The 19,344-nt window shown below is 38.2% G+C and overlaps 1 protein-coding gene across 5 annotated transcripts; it reads left to right on the top strand.

The window, feature by feature from the left end:
* Positions 1–444: 444 nt before the first annotated feature.
* On the top strand, positions 445–17,307 carry TRMT10A (tRNA methyltransferase 10A). Of its 5 annotated transcripts, XM_036340480.1 has the most exons (9): positions 448–603; positions 3,055–3,173; positions 6,004–6,200; positions 7,194–7,356; positions 8,307–8,378; positions 9,390–9,464; positions 12,094–12,243; positions 14,088–14,193; positions 16,059–17,307. In XM_036340480.1, the coding sequence occupies exons 3-9, from the start codon at positions 6,016–6,018 to the stop codon at positions 16,322–16,324; spliced, it is 1,017 nt and encodes a 338-aa protein (XP_036196373.1). In that variant the 5' UTR covers positions 448–603; positions 3,055–3,173; positions 6,004–6,015; the 3' UTR covers positions 16,325–17,307. The 5 variants fall into 5 exon arrangements, with proteins under 5 accessions (XP_036196365.1, XP_036196373.1, XP_036196382.1 ...); XM_036340472.1 differs by lacking the exon at positions 3,055–3,173 and having other exon boundaries at positions 445–603; XM_036340489.1 differs by lacking the exons at positions 448–603; positions 3,055–3,173 and adding an exon at positions 839–945.
* Positions 17,308–19,344: the final 2,037 nt, after the last annotated feature.

Raw genomic sequence — 19,344 nt, 5'->3', positions numbered from 1 at the left:
GCAAGAAAAACGGCTTAAACATTCCAGCTTAAACGCACCTTATTGGGAATCTTTTAAAATTTGATTTCCCATTTGAATTGTGTAAAATATAGGATACTGATAACCGTCTTCTCTATGAATTATAACAAATTTAGGCAAGAGATGCTTTCCTCTCATCTCCAACACAGAAGAATGGAGAGCCCTTCGTAATAACTGAGTCACTGTTTCGTGTTTTTAATTTTCAAGAGCAGGAATGCCTCAAGCCCCCCTGCCCCATCACCCCCACAGGAACATATGAATGAATACATGCCCGTAGGGACACACGTGCTTTTGAATGGAAAAACCCCATCACTGTAACGACCTCCCACTCCAAAACCCGAACTCCTGACCCCGCCCCACGTGAACCCCCCTCTCCACCCCTCCCCGCCCGGTTTCCCCGGCTGCGGGTCCAGAGTTGGCGCAGTTACATGACGTCAGGCGTCGCCGCCGAAGCTGCCTACGTGCAGCTGCCATCCCTGCCTCTGGGAGTTGAAGTTTCCGAAGGAGGCCTCGTGCGGGTACCAAGACCATTCCAGAAGGGCTTTCTGCGCGTGCTCTCAGGTTCCCCGGAAACCCCTCGGCTCGGTAAGTCCCCGGGAGGTGAGGCTCGCGCCCGCCTACCCTTTGGTTCCTCCGGCCACAAAAAGGGCGATCAGCCAAAGCCGCCCTCGGTTAGCAACGAGGGCTTCCGGGAAAGAGGGAAGCGGGGCTGTGGGCGTGGCAGCCGGGACCCCGGTCCCGAAGGAAGTGACGTCAGGTAGCGCGCGTCCCCCGCGGCTCCTCAAGAAGCTCCCTGATTGGGTGGTTTCAACTGAGTCCCGCCTCTGGCATGCGTCGGCCGGCGCGTGGCCTGGCCGGGCGAGGGTGGGTTTCCTGCTGTGGACAGCTCTTTGGGGGTCGGGATCCAGTCCTTAGTTTGCGAAGAGTGTGAGTGTCCGGAGAACGAAGGGAGGGGAAGCCTGCAGCCGGAAGGGCCGGGCACCTAGCTGTGGTTTTGCCCCTGGTGCCCAGAGACCGTGGGCAAGTCGCTGTACCTCGTGAACCCTCGTCCGTTTCTCCAGCGAGAGGCCGACCTGGCAGAGCTCTGCGTTGTAGGGACCCCGTGCAAGTGCTGCAGGTGCTTTTAGGCCGCATCGTGGGGAGCTCAGGGCGGTTTTAAAACCGAGGTGTTACTTGATTACACAGAAATACTATTTTAAGTGTTAGAATGAGGGCGTATTTGTAAAGACAGAGGAGAGCAAGCGATGATTTTCTCACTTGTTTTTTAAATCCTCCCTCTTTCCCCGTCCCGGCCCAACTCCGCCCAGGGCCTGACAGTTGACCCGAGCGCGTTTGCTATGCAGACGTGGGCGGCGCGTTTTAAAAAGGCCATTCCTTCCCTCTCCCCGTCAGGTCAGTTGATGCCATTTTGCAGCTATTTCAGCGTTCGTTGGGATCCTTCTGGAAGGGAGCCTGTCATAATTTATGAAGACTTTACTAGTATTTTAGCCCCATCAATAAAATCCATGAAAGTTTTTTGTTTTCTTTAACTTTTCTTGGGCCATTCACTTTTGTTCCCAAATGTGTTCTTCCTGCCGAAATACGTATTAAGAAGCGGAAATAAATAATGAAACACTTTATTATGTATTCATCCCACATCAAATAGCCTTAGTCATATTTATACGTTCTTAGCTTTATAAAACCACAACCTGTTTCTGTGACTAAATTAACCATCTTTTAAAAAAATTCTATGCTAAACAATTTCACACAAATGTTTCCATAATTGCTACAAAACACCGTTCTGAAATATTTGCGGCACAGGGTTGGATGAATGAACATGTACTGTGAGTGTCGCTGCATGTGAAGGAGGAATGCAAAGCTCTGCCACGGAGCCTCTAAACTGGACAAAACCGAAATAGGAAAGCAGGCATACCTAGTCAACATCGCACATGTATTTTGCTTGACATGTAATCTGAACAAGCTAGTGCATAGGAACTGCTTATTGCAGGTACAGAGAGTGGGAAATGGCACGTGTCCTTGTATGTACAGTATGCTGTAAACAATAACACGGAGGATCGCCAGCTAACATTTTTGTCTAGCTTATTCAGATCTTTAAAAAAACTCACTTCCTGCAGTGCATTTTCTTAATTGGGAAGAGCTTTAGAAATGGCAATGATGTTGACCAGTGTGTGATCTTGCTATGTGTTGGACAGCGTGTTTAAAAATGTTGCTATGCAATGATGGGCCAAGTTACGTTTAACGCAGACTTCTTGGATGGCAAAGGCAAAAGCTCCCCCTGGTGTGCCTGAGCTGTAAAAGGTTGCTATAAAATTGCTTTTTGAAATTTTCATATTATAGAGCCAATCAACACTTGCAGTTCTTTAATATAATAGAGAACTATAGCAAAAAACTATGCCAATGGTAACAGAAATAGTGTCTCTTAAAATATTATTGTTTCATGAAGAGAGTAATTTGTTTCCTGTGAATTTTAATTGTGCTTTTAAGTTTGCATGTTTAGCTTAATGAACAGGTTTAACTTATGCTTTCTCCATCCTACATTGTTTTGGATACATGCCTTACTGACTTTGATGTAGTATCTATGGAAAGGAAGTAAAATAAAAGTGATCCTGGGGATCACAGTATTTATTTTAAAATTTTCTCCTAATGTTGTCAGGCTTAGAGAGTTTCCTCTGTCTCTCTGTTCTTAAATTGAATGCTTACTTTATTTTCCAGCTTTTTAAAAATTATTAATAGATACACTCAAGGTTATACATTTATCTCTACCTTTTTGCTTCCATTTCTCATTCTATAATCCAGGTCTTTTAACAGCTTTGAGATATTTCATGTATTCTTTTGTGCCTGCTTTTGTGTCCCAATTTCCTGTTTTGTTTTTATGGTTCTTACTCCTTATAGTCTCTGAAAGATTCCAACCACTTATTTTAAAGTCATTTTCATATCACCCTATTATTTCCAGTTTATATAGAATGAATTTATCTCCTGATTGTTGCTTTTGTTGTTTCTATTTTTACCTTTTCTTTTTGTAATTTTGCTTTGCAGACTAATCTTGCATGGAGTTAGCATCTCCTCTCTGCAAACCAACCGTCTGGTACTGACCTTGCGGCTGCTCCCACTCCTGGCCCCGTTCAGTGCTTCGGCCCACAGTAGACTTTGTATAGGTGACTCAGAATTCTAATCATGTGGTGTCATAAGTTCATACATCACCTCAGGGGGTTGGCCCAGAGGCTGTTTCCGCTTCCTTCAAGTTTCCCTCAAGTCTTCAGCTTCTAAAAGCAAGTCTGATTTTACCCATTTTCAGCCTTTTTCATGAGGAAGCCCCACCTCCCACAATAGGTTAAGGGCTCATCTTAAACGGTCTCCCATCTCTCCTACCTTCTGTCTTGGGTTATTATAATTCTCCCTACTTTAAATCTAGGGAAACTTCCAATTGCCTTTGCACAGCAGACGCAACAGGAACTGTTCTAGATCTTGTTTGGTTCTTGTTTTGGCTATACCTTTCTTGTTTTTCCCTTTGTATCTTTTATTTAGTATTGTCATGTATTTCAAGTCAGGGTGCCTCAAAACATGAACTTTTGGCTCTCTTCTCTAGGAAGTCTGTCCTAATTTGTTTTATTCGGTAGCATATGAATAAAGCTGTTTTTCCTCCTTTCAGTGACACAAATCTCAGAGCCCTTCAACAGCAGGGTTGAAGCGGCATAGCTCTTTTACATTCTCTTGAAAATCCTTATTTTCTAAATAACATTTTGGATTCCTGGAAAATAGAGTTAGATCTGTGTTTGACTCAACCCTATTACTTCATTTATCTATTCATTCAGCAAGTGTTTTGAGGACCCACTTTGTGCTAAATTTGTTCTAGTTGCCTTGTTTCTTAGGAATTTATTTAGTATTGTAATTTGGGGCAAGCTATTTAACCTCAACTGTACTTTCCTTATAAAGTAGGCATAACACTTGTCTACCTCATAGGGTTGGTTTTAAGGATTAAATTAGATACTTTTTAAATTAAGCACTGTAATAATTGTTTGCTATTACTATTTTCATTATTTTAAAAAAAATCCTTTGTAATAATACCATAGTCACTCATTTATTTATTTCACCAATATATAATAAACAGCTTAGTGCCAGGCACCGTGTTAGTATTGGCAATATAATGTGAGGCAAAAGTAGACATCATCCCTACCCATATGGAGTTTTCCATGTAGAATCAAACTTGAGTTGTCATATCTAGCAGGTGGGCCTGTAAACTAAGGATATGGTTCGGTTAGTGGTATAAGGAAAACTTGTGAACTCTTACTTGGATTACTAGATGATTCTTTTTCCTTTTTAGTAATTTTGTGACCTAGTAAAATACCAGGGTTTTTGCTGTAGCTCCCAAAGCACAGCTTAAAATTTCTTATCTCGCAGTCAAAATTTGGTAAACTTTCCAAGTTTGCTTAGTTATCCCTGTATGTCCTGTTATAACATTGTACTTTTATTTTTTTTTTTTAAATATATTTTATTGATTTTTCACAGAGAGGAAGGGAGAGAGACAGAGAGTCAGAAACATCGATGAGAGAGAAACATCGATCAGCCGCCTCCTGCACATCCCCCACTGGGGATGTGCCCGCAACCCAGGTACATGCCCTTGACCGGAATCGAACCTGGGACCCTTCAGTCCACAGGCCGACGCTCTGTCCACTGAGCCAAACCGGTTTCGGCAACATTGTACTTTTAAAGAAAGCAAGAACCATGTAACAAAACTACTACTCAAATTATGTTCTGCAAAGGTTTTGTCCTTTCATTTTCTGAGTTGTGTGGATTTTTCGTTTAGATGTTACCTTCTCTGCAGACTTCTTAGCTATTTCTGTAAGTAGGAGAAGCCATATAATTTTCTTTAAGGCCATTAGAACATTTGCAAGCTTCATGCTTAGTCTTTGGTAGGGATAAATAATAAATACATTTTTAAGCTTTGGTGTTAAAAATCTGTTAAAGAGAAATCTCAGTATTTTTAGCTTTTTTCCCCTAATGTGAAGGGAAGTTCAGTTCTGGGTAACAGACATAAAGATTTGGGTGGCTAAATCTAAGTGAAGATGTTTGAGATGGTCCTAAGTCTTCTACAGCTGATTTCAGAACCAACTTAAATATTTTGTTTCTTAGCCATGACTAAAGTAGAATATTTACAATTACATATTGATAATGAAGTATATGGACGTGGGACAACCAGATTTGTTTTCCGCACTATCCAAACTACACAGATCTATAGCATATCTTTTGTCAAAACTAATTATGAGTGTATATCCCAGTCCTAGTTAGGGTGTGTGCGGGAGGCAGCCAGTTGATGTGTCTCACATTGATGTTTCTCTCTCTGTCTTCCTCACCCCCTCCCTCCCTTTCACTCTTTAAAAATCACTGGAAAAATATCCTCGGATAATGATTAACAAAAAGTATTTTTTAAGTGCTTAATATTTTTATATTATAAAACAATATATTCTCATTTTAGAAAATGCAGAATATCATGGGTAAGCGTCATTTTTGTGTGTATGCTTTTTAAAACAAAATTGGATAAAATGTATATATTTCTTGTTTTGATTTTCTTATCTAACATAACCATTTTTCTTTATCACTAAGTAATTTTGGGAAACATTATTTTTACTGGCTATTTAGTATTCCAAGCCCCTGTCATGAATAGAGCGAGGAAGAGATAGATAGATGATAGAGAGAGAGAGAGAGAGAGAGACAGACATTGATTGGTTGCCTCTTGTACACTCTGGGATAGAACCCACAACCTAGGTGCCTAGGCACATACCTAAGTATGTGCCCTGACCGGAATGGAACCTGCAGCCTTTGGGTGTACAGGACAATGCTCAACCAACTGAGCCACCCAGCCAGGGCTAAATTTTTATTTTTATTCATTTCTGAAATGGTTTAATTTTAATCACATCTATTGGTTATTTGGTGTTTACTTTTCTGTGTGTGAATCATCTGTGTCAAAGTTGCTTTTCAATTTTTCAGAGGCATCAAATAATGTCATCTGAAATGGTGCCAGCAATTATTGAGACTTCTAATGTTGAAAGAAAGCAAGACTTAAGTGAAGACCAAAAGGAAAGTCAGAAGCCAAGATTAGATGAAGAGTTTGAACCAATATCTAAACGACAAATGAAAAAGCTAATAAAACAGAAACAATGGGAAGAACAACGAGAACTCCGCAAGTATGTTTCAAAATGCATTCTCCCCTATTCAAAAATATGGAATGTTGGGCCTTTCATGGTTCTTTGACACATTAAAAGTAATTGTGTTAATTAAAATTGGGACTAGCATATTGTTAGCTAACACTGTCAATTGGCTGTTAAAACTATGTTTTGAATTTCTTTTTAGCAGTGTTTATGAATTTATACTGCACACTTTTTCTCACCCAAAATCTATTGTGAGTAGCAGCACAATTTCTGAGATAACCAACTTAGGAAGGGGATATAATTAGCATCCATGTCCTAGATATGGAACAAAAATAACCTCCTCAGAAAGATCAAATTTAGGCCTAACATTGATTTTTCTAGAAGAACTATTGCAGGTTTTGAGAACAGTTAGGTTGAAGCTGTCATTAAACAGGTGTGGGCAAAAGTAGGTTTATAGTTGTGAGTATACGGAACAGTTTATTCTTGTATTATTATTTGTTGTGTTTTTTTGTATTACAGTAGTAAACCTACTTTTGCCCTCCGCTGTATAATGCCAAAAGTTACTGAGAGAAAATAAACTATAGTTGATGCAGATTAGAGAAAAAAAGTATATGAGATTTTTTTTCACTAACAATTTTACTTTGCCTTTTTTCTACACCATATAAATGTTGCTTGAAAATCATGTAGGGGAAGAATGATACAAGTGAAACATATCACAGCTCTCAAATTAAGTATTTGTAAAGTTTTCTTATAATATGATACCAATAATAAATGAGTTTATTAGTAATATAGTAAGGATTTGTGTAAAAAGCATTATACTGTTTTTACAAACCCATTTTCTTCCTTTCTAAAATGTTTAGATGGACTGTGTAAAATTGCTGATATCTGACCAATTTTGGTCCATAAAAGTGGCAGTTTCATATGGTTTAGCCTGCTGATTTAAAAAAGTAATGTTTCTTTATCATTTAGAGGAGTCTTGTATGTGAATCTATAAATTACACCAAAAAGTTATTTCAATACTGATTTTAGACAAAAGAGGAAGGAAAAACGCAAGAGAAAGCAGTTGGAGCGGCAGTGTCAACTGGAATCAAACTCAGATGGGAGTGACAGAAAACGTATTCGAAGAGATGTTGTTCACAGCACACTTCGCCTTATCATTGACTGTAGTTTTGACAGCTTGATGGTATTAAAGGTATGAATCATTGTCAGAAAAACCCTGTAGGTAAACTAGGCTGAGTAATTCTTACTTTAATCTGTAATATCACTTTGATATAAATTTATGTACTAAAATGCATCTTAAATCAGGCTTTCTAAGCTCTGTGACCCCTAAATTAAACTAGCTAATAAATTCCTCTTATGTATATGTGTGTGTTGACAGGAGAGACAAACACCATGATTAGATTATAAAACTCAGTAACTGCATATTGATCATAAAGATCTGTGAGTGGTTTTCTTTATCCTAATCACAATTAAGAAAATAAGAAGTATGATTGTCTTAATAGAATTATTTTTTATTTAGTAGTTTGAGAAGCCTGGTTATTTAAACAATTCTAGTGAAGAGAAGATAATTTAATTACTTTCCAAGCCATTGGTAAGTTATAAAAATAGTAATAGTATGGCTGTAAGAGAATTTCTTGAGTAAATTTTTTCATGAACTAGCATTTTATTTATTTATTTATTTTTTAAATATATTTTATTGAGTTTTTCACAGAGAGGAAGGGAGAGGGATAGAGAGTTAGAAACATCGATGAGAGAGATACATCGATCAGCTGCCTCCTGCATACCCCCTACTGGGGATGTGCCCACAACCAAGGTACATGCCCTTGACCGGAATCGAACCTGGGACCCTTTAGTCCGCAGGCCGACGCTCTATCCACTGTGCCAGACCGGTAAGGGCATGAACTAGCATTTTAAGTAGATGCAGAATATGAAATAATGGTTCACTTGCAGAGTGTTGACTTATAGTAATTTTGTTAGTTATGTAAGGAAATTGAATAGAAAATGTCAGAAAGGACTTGTATTTCAAAAGAAAAGAAATGTACCTGTCTAGTTATTTCTTCTGCTTATTCTGTTCCACTAAGATTGTGGAATGGCTATAGGTGATTTTGAAAACGATGCTTTAAAAATTGCACTCTTTTATAGGATATTAAGAAACTTCATAAGCAGATTCAACGTTGTTATGCAGAAAATCGACGAGCACTGCATCCTGTGCAGGTATGTTTGAGAGATTTAAAACAGACTCCACTTTCCTTTCTTATATTTCCCTTGGGAAACGGCATAGATAATCCTGCCGGCCTTTACAAGAGTCTTACAGATAATCCTTCTTCGAGAACAAAATGCCTATTTGAAACATGTTTTCTACAAAGATAAAATATTTTAAACAGTTTTTCACATATGCGTTCTCAAACACACTGCCCAGTTATCATCAGTCTTGTCCACACTGACCTGCTCATTTCTGTGTAGTTGAACATCTTCACTGAAGGATATACACATATTTTCATACTAGTTTCTTAGCTCTCATTCCTTCTATTCCGGAGAGTAGGGGGAACTGATGTGTGCTGTGTTACCTGTTGGTAGGTTTATTCTACTTAAAAGATTCTGAGTCATTGATAATTTTGAAAAGTATTTTCTTAGCTAGAGTGAGGGAGTGCTTTGTGAGACTAGCTGCCTGCTGTCAAGAAGTGCCTGCTGTTTGAAGTCTCGGTGACCTAAAATTAATACTGGCTCACTAAGGTTGAGAACTAGAAATTCTTAATAAATGTTTGGTTAGATATTTTCTTCTTATCAAGTGATAGTAATTTTATATTTTTACATTTTATATTCTTTCCATCCTTGCTTAGACTTGAAATAGTGTCAGGTTTTAGAATCAAAGAATTATGGAGACTTGGGACTGGTAAAAAATAACAGTGGTGGCAAAAGAAAGGGAAAGGAAACTTGACATGGGAGTGGGGAGTTTGTAGAAAAGTGATCATTAAGGGAAAGGCTGATTATGGGTGCTTGGAAAAATGGGATGAAAATGTAGATGCCATAAGGAAGTTATTGTGGTAGAAATGACTGTTTTGTATTTTTTTATTTTTGTATGTTTAAAGCATGCCACAAATTTATTTTTTTCTAGAATGAAAATATATTGTGTTTCATTGACAGTCAGATTAGTGTATGAGGGAAATAAAATATTGCACTTTAATAGTCATTTGCTCTCTCTTCCCTTGCTGATGACTCTATCAGTTTTACTTGACAAGCCATGGAGGCCAGTTGAAAAAGAACATGGATGAAAATGACAAAGGATGGGTCAACTGGAAGGTAACTACAGTAGATTAACTCTCCCATAATTTCAAGTAGTTTTAAGCTTAAAGGTCTACATTTTTTACTCAAATTCTACATAATGTTAATAAATATAGGCGTCACCAGTCTCCAAACCCTGTGTGTCACTGTACCTAAGTTTAAGGGAATAAGGAAAGCTAAAAAGACTGCGATGTCTGTTTGTACTTACTCCTATTAAATCTCACTTCTATTTTGCCCCCAACTTTAAAACATATTTTTAAGAAGGAAAAATTTTAAAGGTGTTTATTCAATCTCTACCTAGTAAACTGGCATTGCATTATTTGTAAGAGTGAAGTCACTCTAAAATTTGAAAATATACTTGCATTGTTGCTTCTAAATCTGTGCTCTCCCATGTCCACATGTGGCTATTGAATTCTTGAAATGTGACTGGTCTAAATTGAGTTGTTCTATAAATGTGAAGTATATATTGGATTTCAAAGATTTAGTACCTATCCCCCCAAAAAGAATGTAAAATATCTCCTTGAAATTTTAAAAAAGATTCTGGGTATATTATGTTGAATGCAATGTATTAGTAAAATTAGTTTCACTTATTTCTTTTCACTTTTTTTATTTTTTTATTTTATTTATTTATTTATTTTTAAATGTATTTTATTGATTTTTTACAGAGAGGAAGGGAGAGGGATAGAGAGTTAGAAACATCAGTGAGAGAGAAACACTGATCAGCTGCCTCCTGCACACCTCCTACTGGGGATGTGCCCGCAACCAAGGTACATGCCCTTGACTGGAATCGAACCTGGGACCCTTGAGTCTGCAGGCCGACGCTCTATCCACTGAGCCAAACCTGTTAAGGCTCTTTTCACTTTTTTTAATGTGGCCATAGGTAGATTTAAAATTACATATGTGGCTCACATTTTTTATAGGACAAAACCTTCTCAGTCATTTATAAATAATAGATTGGCTTTAGTACCAATTCATGAGGAATCCTATTCAGAGAAGTACTGGGTTATTCTTGTATTTTTTTTTTCTTTCTCAAAGCCAGTTCTCACCATGACAAACTTTTCCTCTTACACTCTCTAATCCAGCCATGGGCAAACTACGACCCGTGGGCCGGATCCAGCCTGTTTGAAATGAATAAAACTAAAAAAAAAAAAAAAAAAAAGACCGTACCCTTTTATGTAATGATGTTTACTTTGAATTTATATTAGTTCACACAAACACTCCATCCATGCTTTTGTTCTGGCCCTCAGGTCCAGTTTAAGAACCCATTGTGGCCCTTGAGTCAAAAAGTTTGCCCACCCCTGCTCTAATCCCATAATGACTGAATTTATTTTATTATCTGTCCTATTTTCCTGAGAAATAATGTAATCAGTTAGAGAAGGCATACTTTCAGTTATTTTGTGGCTTGTTAAATTTATTATTTATACCACTGGCTTTCCAGAAAAACATAAGTTTATCAGTCTTTAATTTCAAGTCCCTCTTGGGGCGCTTATTAACTATAGGACCCAAATTTATAATAAAACATTTTTAGAAAGGTGATTGCTTAGTAATCAGCTAGAGGCCCGGTGCACAAAATTCCAGCCTGTGCCCTCTTGCAGTCCAGGAGCCTTCGGGGATGTCTGACTGATGGCTTAGGCCTGCTCCCCGTGGTCCTAAGCCAACAGTTGGACATCCTTAGCGCTGCCATGGCCCATCTCTCTCAGCCCCGATCGGCTGGACCCCAGCAGCAAGCTAACCTACCATTTGGAGTGTCTGCTCCCTGGTGGTCAGTGCACATCATAGCGACTGATCAACTGGTTGACTCCCCCCTGGTGGTCAGTGCACATCATAGCGAGCGGTTGCATGTCCTTAGCATATCATTAGCATATTACTCTTTGATTAGTTGAATGGACGACTGGACACTTAGCATATTAGGCTTTTATTATATAGGATAGGTTATACATTTTAGGTGAGACAAGTTCTGCTTCATTTTTTTATTTCCTTAAAGGTTGAATGTCCTGGTTGAATGTCATCTGAATCTGATGATGTATTTTCTTTTATTCTATCAATATAATTTGCAAAATTCTGACTGCCAACTGGTGTTCAGTTTTGTACCTCTGATCTAACAGTTTTGATGAAGATGATTTTATATGTGTATCATTGTAGAAATGGATTCATGGACTTTATTAAATCTATAAGCACTTTCTTTTGATGATTTGTGTAGACAGAGAAGAAATAATTGGAGAAAACCAAGAAATAATGTGAGCAAATATGTGACAAAATGCTTTTGTTTTGTTGGAGCAGAGATAAACTTAGAAAGGGTAGGTTAGTGCCACATTCAGGAAAGAGTTACTAAGTTAAAGAATTTCAGTTTTATCCTACAGATGAAAATAAAACATGGAAAGTAGTGTTTTTAGAAAATGAGGCTACCATTACTGTGTGGAAGTAAATTGGAGGGATCTGAGGCTAACGACAGGGAAATAGCATCAGGAAGCCACTTAAATAATTGATGTGTGAGGTGACAAGGAATTTAAGTAGTAGGTTATAAATAATGCATTGCAGCATTCTTTCAGACTTCTTTTCATATGATTTACTTCCTTTCAAATTGATTATTAGCCAATTTTCACAAAATCCTATTAATTAATCACATCTGTCCTCATGTGTCTTAAAGGATATCCACATTAAACCAGAACACTATATTGAATTCATAAAGAAAGAAGATCTGATTTATCTTACATCAGATTCACCTAATGTACTGAAGGAATTAGATGAATCAAAGGCTTATGTGATTGGAGGATTAGTAGATCACAACCATCAAAAGGTACTAAGTTTTTATTTTTGCTTTTGCTTGTACTTAAAATTGATATATCAATTTTCTTAATAATAACAATAATACTTTTTGATAGTAGCAATAATACTGGTGATAGCTGCTCTCTACTGAGTGCCAGCTATATTTCAATCACCTTTTTGGGTAAGCAAAACATTTCACATACAAGATTGGGCAAATGTAGGTTTATAGTTGTTCATATGGAAAATAATACACTAATTAATAAATAATAATATAAGAATAAACTCTGTGTCTCACATACTCACAACTATAAACCTACTTTTTCCCCCCCTGTACATTACTATGGTTAATCCTCACTTATAAACCAGTGAGGTCAGTGCTGATATTTTCTGCATTTTAAAGCTGAGGAAATGGAAGCCTAAAGAAAATAAGTCTAAAATCAATAGTAGTAGGTAGTAAAGCAGATATTTGAAACCTGATAAATTGTTCTGGAGCCCAGATGCTTAAAGAATATGCTGTATTGATAGAAGATGCTGCTATTAATCAATTTTTAGGCCACTGATAAAATTTATAACAAAACTGATCATTTTTATTTTAAATATGTGATTTTCATGGGATGTGTTTTCTGTTCTCTTATATTTCTACTTTTGTCTCTTTCCACCTCCTCATCCTCATTTGAATGAAAAATTACAGAAGTACACTTTCTAAGAGAAAATATCATTTTGTACTTTGCCAGCTACTTAACAACATGCTAAATTCAACCCAACTAAAGAAAAAGCATGTTTACTAAGTGTCTGAGGAAATATTGTCATCAGAATAATACAAATTCAGTATTCTTATGTAGCACCACTGTGCAGTAGAACTTTTTCTAATGTTGGAAATACTTACATCATTCTGTCCAGTGTGGTGGTCTTGTGGCTGTTGAACACATGAAATGTGTATAGTATAATTGAGAACAGAGTATTTTAAAATTGTAACAAATTAAACTTAAATAGTCACTTGTGGCTCTTATTGGACAGTGCATCTCTATAGCATCAGAGGGAATTTTATCAGAATGACCGTTAGCCTTTTTATTGTTTTCTTAGTGGAAATATTCTTTTTTGTTACTTATATAAAACCAAATTTTTATCTTTCATGTTGTATGTGTTTTTGAACTAAAACAATTTTGTTTTCAAAAGCATCTGCCTCAATCATTATTATTTGTCCCTAAAATATGCAAACTACTGGTTGAGAAATTTAGTTCTTCCTTCTTTGTACTATCTTTTGACTATTTCAGTTCTGGTTAGACCTAGGCTTTAAGGATTTTAATTTTGAGAAGAAAATTCATATTCAATATTCTTTTAATTGACAGAAGGGAAAAATTAAATTTATAGGCAATTAAAATTTTTTTTCAATTCAGCTTTTTATAGAATTTGTTTTGCTTATTTGTGCCTCCTAGTGTTATGTAATTGAAACATAATTTTATCTGTATGTCTTTTGTATTCATGGAAAGAGTGATGGTGCTTCTCTAGGAGTTCTGATTGAGTATTTTAAACTCTAAGAGAAAGGTGGTATGGAACAGTGAAAAGGTATTTGAATCAGGAGGCATAAGGCAAGTTTTTCCTATGGTTCTGCCACTTAGGAGCTTTGTGGCAGAGCAGGGAACATGTCTTTGGTTTCCTCACTTGTAAATTGGTTAAAACAAAAGGCCTAAACATTCTGACTATCCTTATTGTCAAGAGAATATTTCCAAATTAGCAGTCAAACACAGACACACACAAACACACTCACGTCAGATAATGTACTCTGAACTAAAGTCTTTCTTAAAAATTATTTATTTGTTGTAGACTTTAAAGTAATTTAATGTTCTAGTCCAAGTTATAGTGTCTTTGTTTTAGGGACTCACATATAAACAAGCATCAGATCATGGAATTGATCATGCACAGCTACCCCTTGGAAATTTTGTGAAGATGAATAGTAGAAAAGTTTTGGCAATTAATCATGGTAAGCTATAAGGAGATAAAGTGAAAATGTACCTGAGTGAACATTGTGAAAATAGAAAATATACACCTTGCTAGAAACAAAATTATAAAATGTAATGATTTATAATTTGTTTGAATATAGAAATAATACATGCATATTTTATAAAATTTTGAAAATACAGAAAAACATAAAAATAAATAACCTATAATTTCACTACCCAGAGATACTTGGTATTAACTTTTTGGTGTGTTTCCTTCCAGTTCCTTCCCTATGCATATATAATACTATTTATAACATAATTGGATTCTTACTCCATTACATAAAATATTATAAATCTGGGTGTTTTCCCTCATTTATAATTATACTAGAGGCCCGGGGTGTGTGTGTGTCCGTGTGTCCGTGTCCGTGTGTCCCTCAGCCCAGTCTGCAACCCCTCCAATCTGGGATCCCTCTCAATATCCAGGACTGCTGGCTCCTAATTGCTCACCTGCCTGCCTGCCTGATTGCCCCTAATTGCTTCTGCCTGCCAGTCTGATCACCCCTAACCACTCCCCTGCCAGCCTAATCGACGCCTAACTGCTACCCTATGGCCCGATTGCCCCTAACTGCCCTCCCTGCCATCCTGGTCACCCATAACTGTCCTCCCCTGCTGACCTGGTCACCCCCAACTGCCTCCCCTGCTGGCCTGGTCACCCTCAACTGCCCTCCCCTGCCAGCCTAGTTGCCCTTAACTGCCCTCCCCTGCTGGCCCAATTGCCCCTAACTGCCCTCCCCTGCAGGCCTGGTCTCCCCTAACTGTCCTCCCCTGCCGGCCTTGTTGCCCCATACTGTCTTTCCCTGCCAGCCTGGTCCCCCCCATCAGCCCTCCCCTGCTGGCCTGGTCCCCCCCAACTGCCCTCCCCTGAAGGCTTGGGTCCCCCCCAACTGTCCTTCCCTGCCAGCCTGATCACCCACAACTGCCCTTCCCTGACGGCCATCTTGTGTGTTGGAGTGATGGTACATTTGAATATTAGCTCTTTATTAGATAGGATTTTTCATGTCATTGAATTATTGTTAATGGCTATATAATATTCATCATCTGAATATATAATAATTAACCATTCTTTTTGGTGTGTTTCCTTCCAGTTCCTTCCCTATGCATATATAATATTATTTATAACATTCTTCTATTGATTTTTTTGGTTACTATTGTAAATAACATTATAAAGGACATTCTTAGACATTTGTCTGGAGTTTTTAGTAAGAGATTTTTGTTGATGCACAACTGTTTATTGGGCTCTTTTTATGTGCTAAGAACTTTATGGTAGACTATAGGGAGTTATATAAATGAATTTACTAATTCCAGGACTGAGCTTCTAAGACCTTTGATAGATTGTGGAAATTACTTTTCCATGAAGTAATCCAAATTGACCCTTCAACAATGTATTAATGTGAGAGTAATTTGGAGACAGTATTAAATTTTAACTCTAAATATGAAACAAAAAGCAGGCAAGATATTCTCTAGAGTAAGTGGCGCTGTATATGAAAAATAGAAGAAATTTAGATTAATCCTAACCTTTTTTTTTCTAGTTTTATGTTAGCACATAAAGGATAAAGAAGTGAAAGGGATAAAGAATAGGAAGGAAGCAAAAAGATTCTCTGTGTATTAATTATTACTGACAAGGAATAATGGTAAACTTCTAAGTGCTTAAGAATGGAATTGAGAAAAAGCTAAAGAACAGGCTTGAGAGCTTTGGGGCAACTTGATTCTGAGAGCCAATAGGGAAACAAGGTGATAAGAACAAAGTAGAAATTACTAGGACATAGTATCAATGCATTTTAAAATATAGTATGCAACATTGTGATGAACTTGGCTAAGAAATGTATAGAGTTTGTCTTTGTTTCAGTGTTTGAGATTATTCTGGAATACCTGGAAACAAGAGACTGGCAAGAAGCATTTTTTACTGTTTTACCTCAAAGGAAAGGAGCTGTTCCCACAGACAAAACCTGTGAAAGTTCTTTGCATGACAAGACGTCTGCTAGGGTTGAAGGTGGATTGGACAGTGATTCCAGTGAGGAAGAAACTAGCAGAAATGAACTAGATTCACCACATGAAGAAGAAAAGCAGGATAAAGAAAATAGCACTGAATCTACAGTGCACTCTACACCATAGGAATGTCATCTGGGTGTTTTTGTGTGTGCGCACTTTTTTTTTTTTTCTGGTTAAGGAAAAACTAGGAGAAAATGAGGTGCTTCATAGAATATTCCAATTGGAAGAAAATTTTATTTTTTGTTATTTCTGTTGTGAATATTATACAGTGGATAAACTTATAGAGTGGATAAAAAGTCCTTGTAAGAAAGTACTTTTTGTTTTTGCATAAGATTTTAAAAAGATGTAATTTTTAAAAATAGTTTTCTAAGCCTCAAATAAATTTTTTTGAGGATTTTACTTTAATAATAAATCTTCATTCTCTTACTTACTGGGTTGTATTATTCAGAATGTGCCTTCTGATCCTTTAGTTTTATTATTTTACGTTTATATCAATGTCTTTCTGATTTATGCCTATTTGTGGAAGCAGATATTCACAAATTTCCTGTAAGTGCACCATTTTCAGTATGGGAAATGTATTTGCAACTTTTATATTCAATTTAATAACTTCAAGGGAATATTATGATTTTAGGAAAAAGTATCCAATCGATATACTCTACAATTTATTTCTTTTGTACTATGGACTTGTCTCTATTTCTGCCTCTTGGTGGTTCTAATGTAATCACTGAAGAATTAATCTATTTTTATTTTATTTTTTAATATTTTTTTAATTCAAACAATGGTGGTAAATTATTTCAGTTACAAACTTAATTTTTCAGGCTAGACTATATTAAAAGGCCATTGAAGGATCAATTTTATCTTAAAAAGAAATAGCTCTCAGCAGCTATCTTTTTGTTCCATATAAACTTTTTAAAGTTTTTTTGAAAATTGGTTGATTTTTAAAGTAAATAAATTTATATGTGCATCTGCCTACTATCATAAGCAAGCTAATGTAAATATATATTTCTGTAACTAATATAAGCATGTATGAAAATATTCATATACTGTATGTACATGTTTGTCCACATCATGTATGATTCTTATTTAACGATAAACAGGATTGAGTTGCCATATATGTGTATTTGTGTGAATGGTTGTGTTCAACAATACTAAGGAATTTGAATTTCATGAAGTGCAAAATCTATAACTAAACATTTGTATAAGGACATTGGCAAGGGAATAAGGGGCTAAATGAGATGTTTTAGTTTCTTACCAGGAACTGTAGAGTAGTTATGTTTAAAGTAAGCGATTCTTCCTTGTCACAGCTATAGTAAGATTTCAGAAGCCTTCCTTGATGATAAATGAAGTTTCTGTTCTTTTTACTCACCAGCATGTTAAATTATATACACACTAGAGGCCCGGTGCACACTAGACGCCCGGGGGGGGCGTCTCTTAGCCTGGCCTGTGCCCTCTTGCAATCTGGGACCCCTTGGGGGATGTCCACCTGCTGGCTTAGGCCTGCTCCCTGTGGGGATTGAGCCTAAGCTGGCAGTCAGACATCCCTCTGGCAGCCCAGGAGCCCTCGGGGGATGTCCACTTGCCAGCGGGGAGCAAGCCTAAGCTGCAGTCTGACATCCTTAGCGCTGCTGAGGAGGTGGGAAAGGCTCCCACCATCACCGCTGTACTGGCAGCCATTAGCCTGGCTTGTGGCTGAGCAGAGCTCCCTCTGTGGGAGCACACTGACCACCAGAGGGCAGCTCCTGCACTGAGCATCTGCCCACTGGTGGTCAGTGTGTGTCATAGTGACCAGTCATTCCCAGTCATTCTGCTATTAGGGTCAATTTGCATATTACCCTTTTATTGTATAGGATAGAGGCCTGGTGCACGGGTAGGGGCTGGCTGGTTTGCCCTGAAGGCTGTCCCAGATCAGGGTGGGGGTCCCACTGGGGTGCCTAGACAGCCTGGGTGAGGGGCTGAGGGCCGTTTTCAGGCTGGCCACGTCCCCCAGCAACCCAAGCTTTCAGCCTCTCCTTTCTTTCTTTTTTTTTTTTTCTGGTATTTATCTTCTATAATTGAAACTGTGTAGCCTTGAGCGGAGCCCAGGTTCGGCCAGGGCAGGCGGGAATCTTGGCTTCCTCCATCGTCAGGGCAACCCAAGCCTCCTGCTCGCTCCAGTTCCATGGCTGCCGCCATCTAAGTTGGCTTAATTTGCTTACTCACTCCTGATTGGCTGGTGGGTGTGGCTTGTGGGCATGACTTGAGCATAGGAGGGATGGTTAATTTGCATGTTTCTCTTTTATTATATAGGATTTGTTAGAAAGTTTATTGGATTTAGTATAGATTTTCTCTGTCTCTTGGTTTTGTTGCTTTATTCTTAGGAATATATACTAATAAAAGGTTAATATGCTAATTAGACTGGATGTCCTTCTGGACAAAGCCATGGTGGTGAGTGCCAAGGCAGAGGCAGTTAGGGGTGATCAGGCCGGCAAGGGAGAGCAGTTAGGGGGATCAGGCCGGTAGGGGAGTGCAGTTAGGTGGATCAGGTTGGCAGGGGAGGGCAGTTAGGGGGATCAGGCTGGCAGGGGAGGCCAGTTATGGGGATCAGGCTGGCAGGGAGAGCAGTTAGGGGGATCAGGCGGGCGGGGGAGAGCAGTTAGGGGGATCAGGTTGGCGGCGGAGAGCAGTTAGGGGGATCAGGCAGGGGAGAGCAGTTAAGGGGATCCGGCAAGCAGGCTGGTGAGTGGTTAGAAGCCAGCAGTCCCAGATTATCCAACTGCCGATCCCACAGGGATCAGGCCCAAACCGGCAGTTGGACATTCCCCAAGAGGTCCCGTATTTGGGTGCAGGCCGGGCTGAGGGACACACACCCCTCCTGTGCACGAATTTCATGCACCGGGCCTCTAGCTATTATAGTTACCCCTTTAAGGTCTGTGAGCAAGGTACATAAATACCAAGTCCCTACAATTCTAGAAGAACAAAGCTTATGTCTTAAGTTGTATTTTTCAAAGGTTCAGGTTTTTCTGAGTAAACAGGGTTAAGTAGCATGAAATACTATACCTTTTACTTAAATTGTTCCATAAGGAATAGGCACAGTTTAATTTTGAAAGGTGGGGAAAATCATTACCGGCACTATGTACATAGCTTAATTTTCCCTAACTATAAAA

Source organism: Myotis myotis, unplaced genomic scaffold (assembly GCF_014108235.1).
Source record: "Myotis myotis isolate mMyoMyo1 unplaced genomic scaffold, mMyoMyo1.p scaffold_m19_p_1, whole genome shotgun sequence".
Lineage (NCBI taxonomy): Eukaryota > Metazoa > Chordata > Mammalia > Chiroptera > Vespertilionidae > Myotis > Myotis myotis.
The sequence above is the reverse complement of the archived record's forward strand: the minus strand, read 5'-3'. Positions and strand labels throughout refer to the sequence as shown.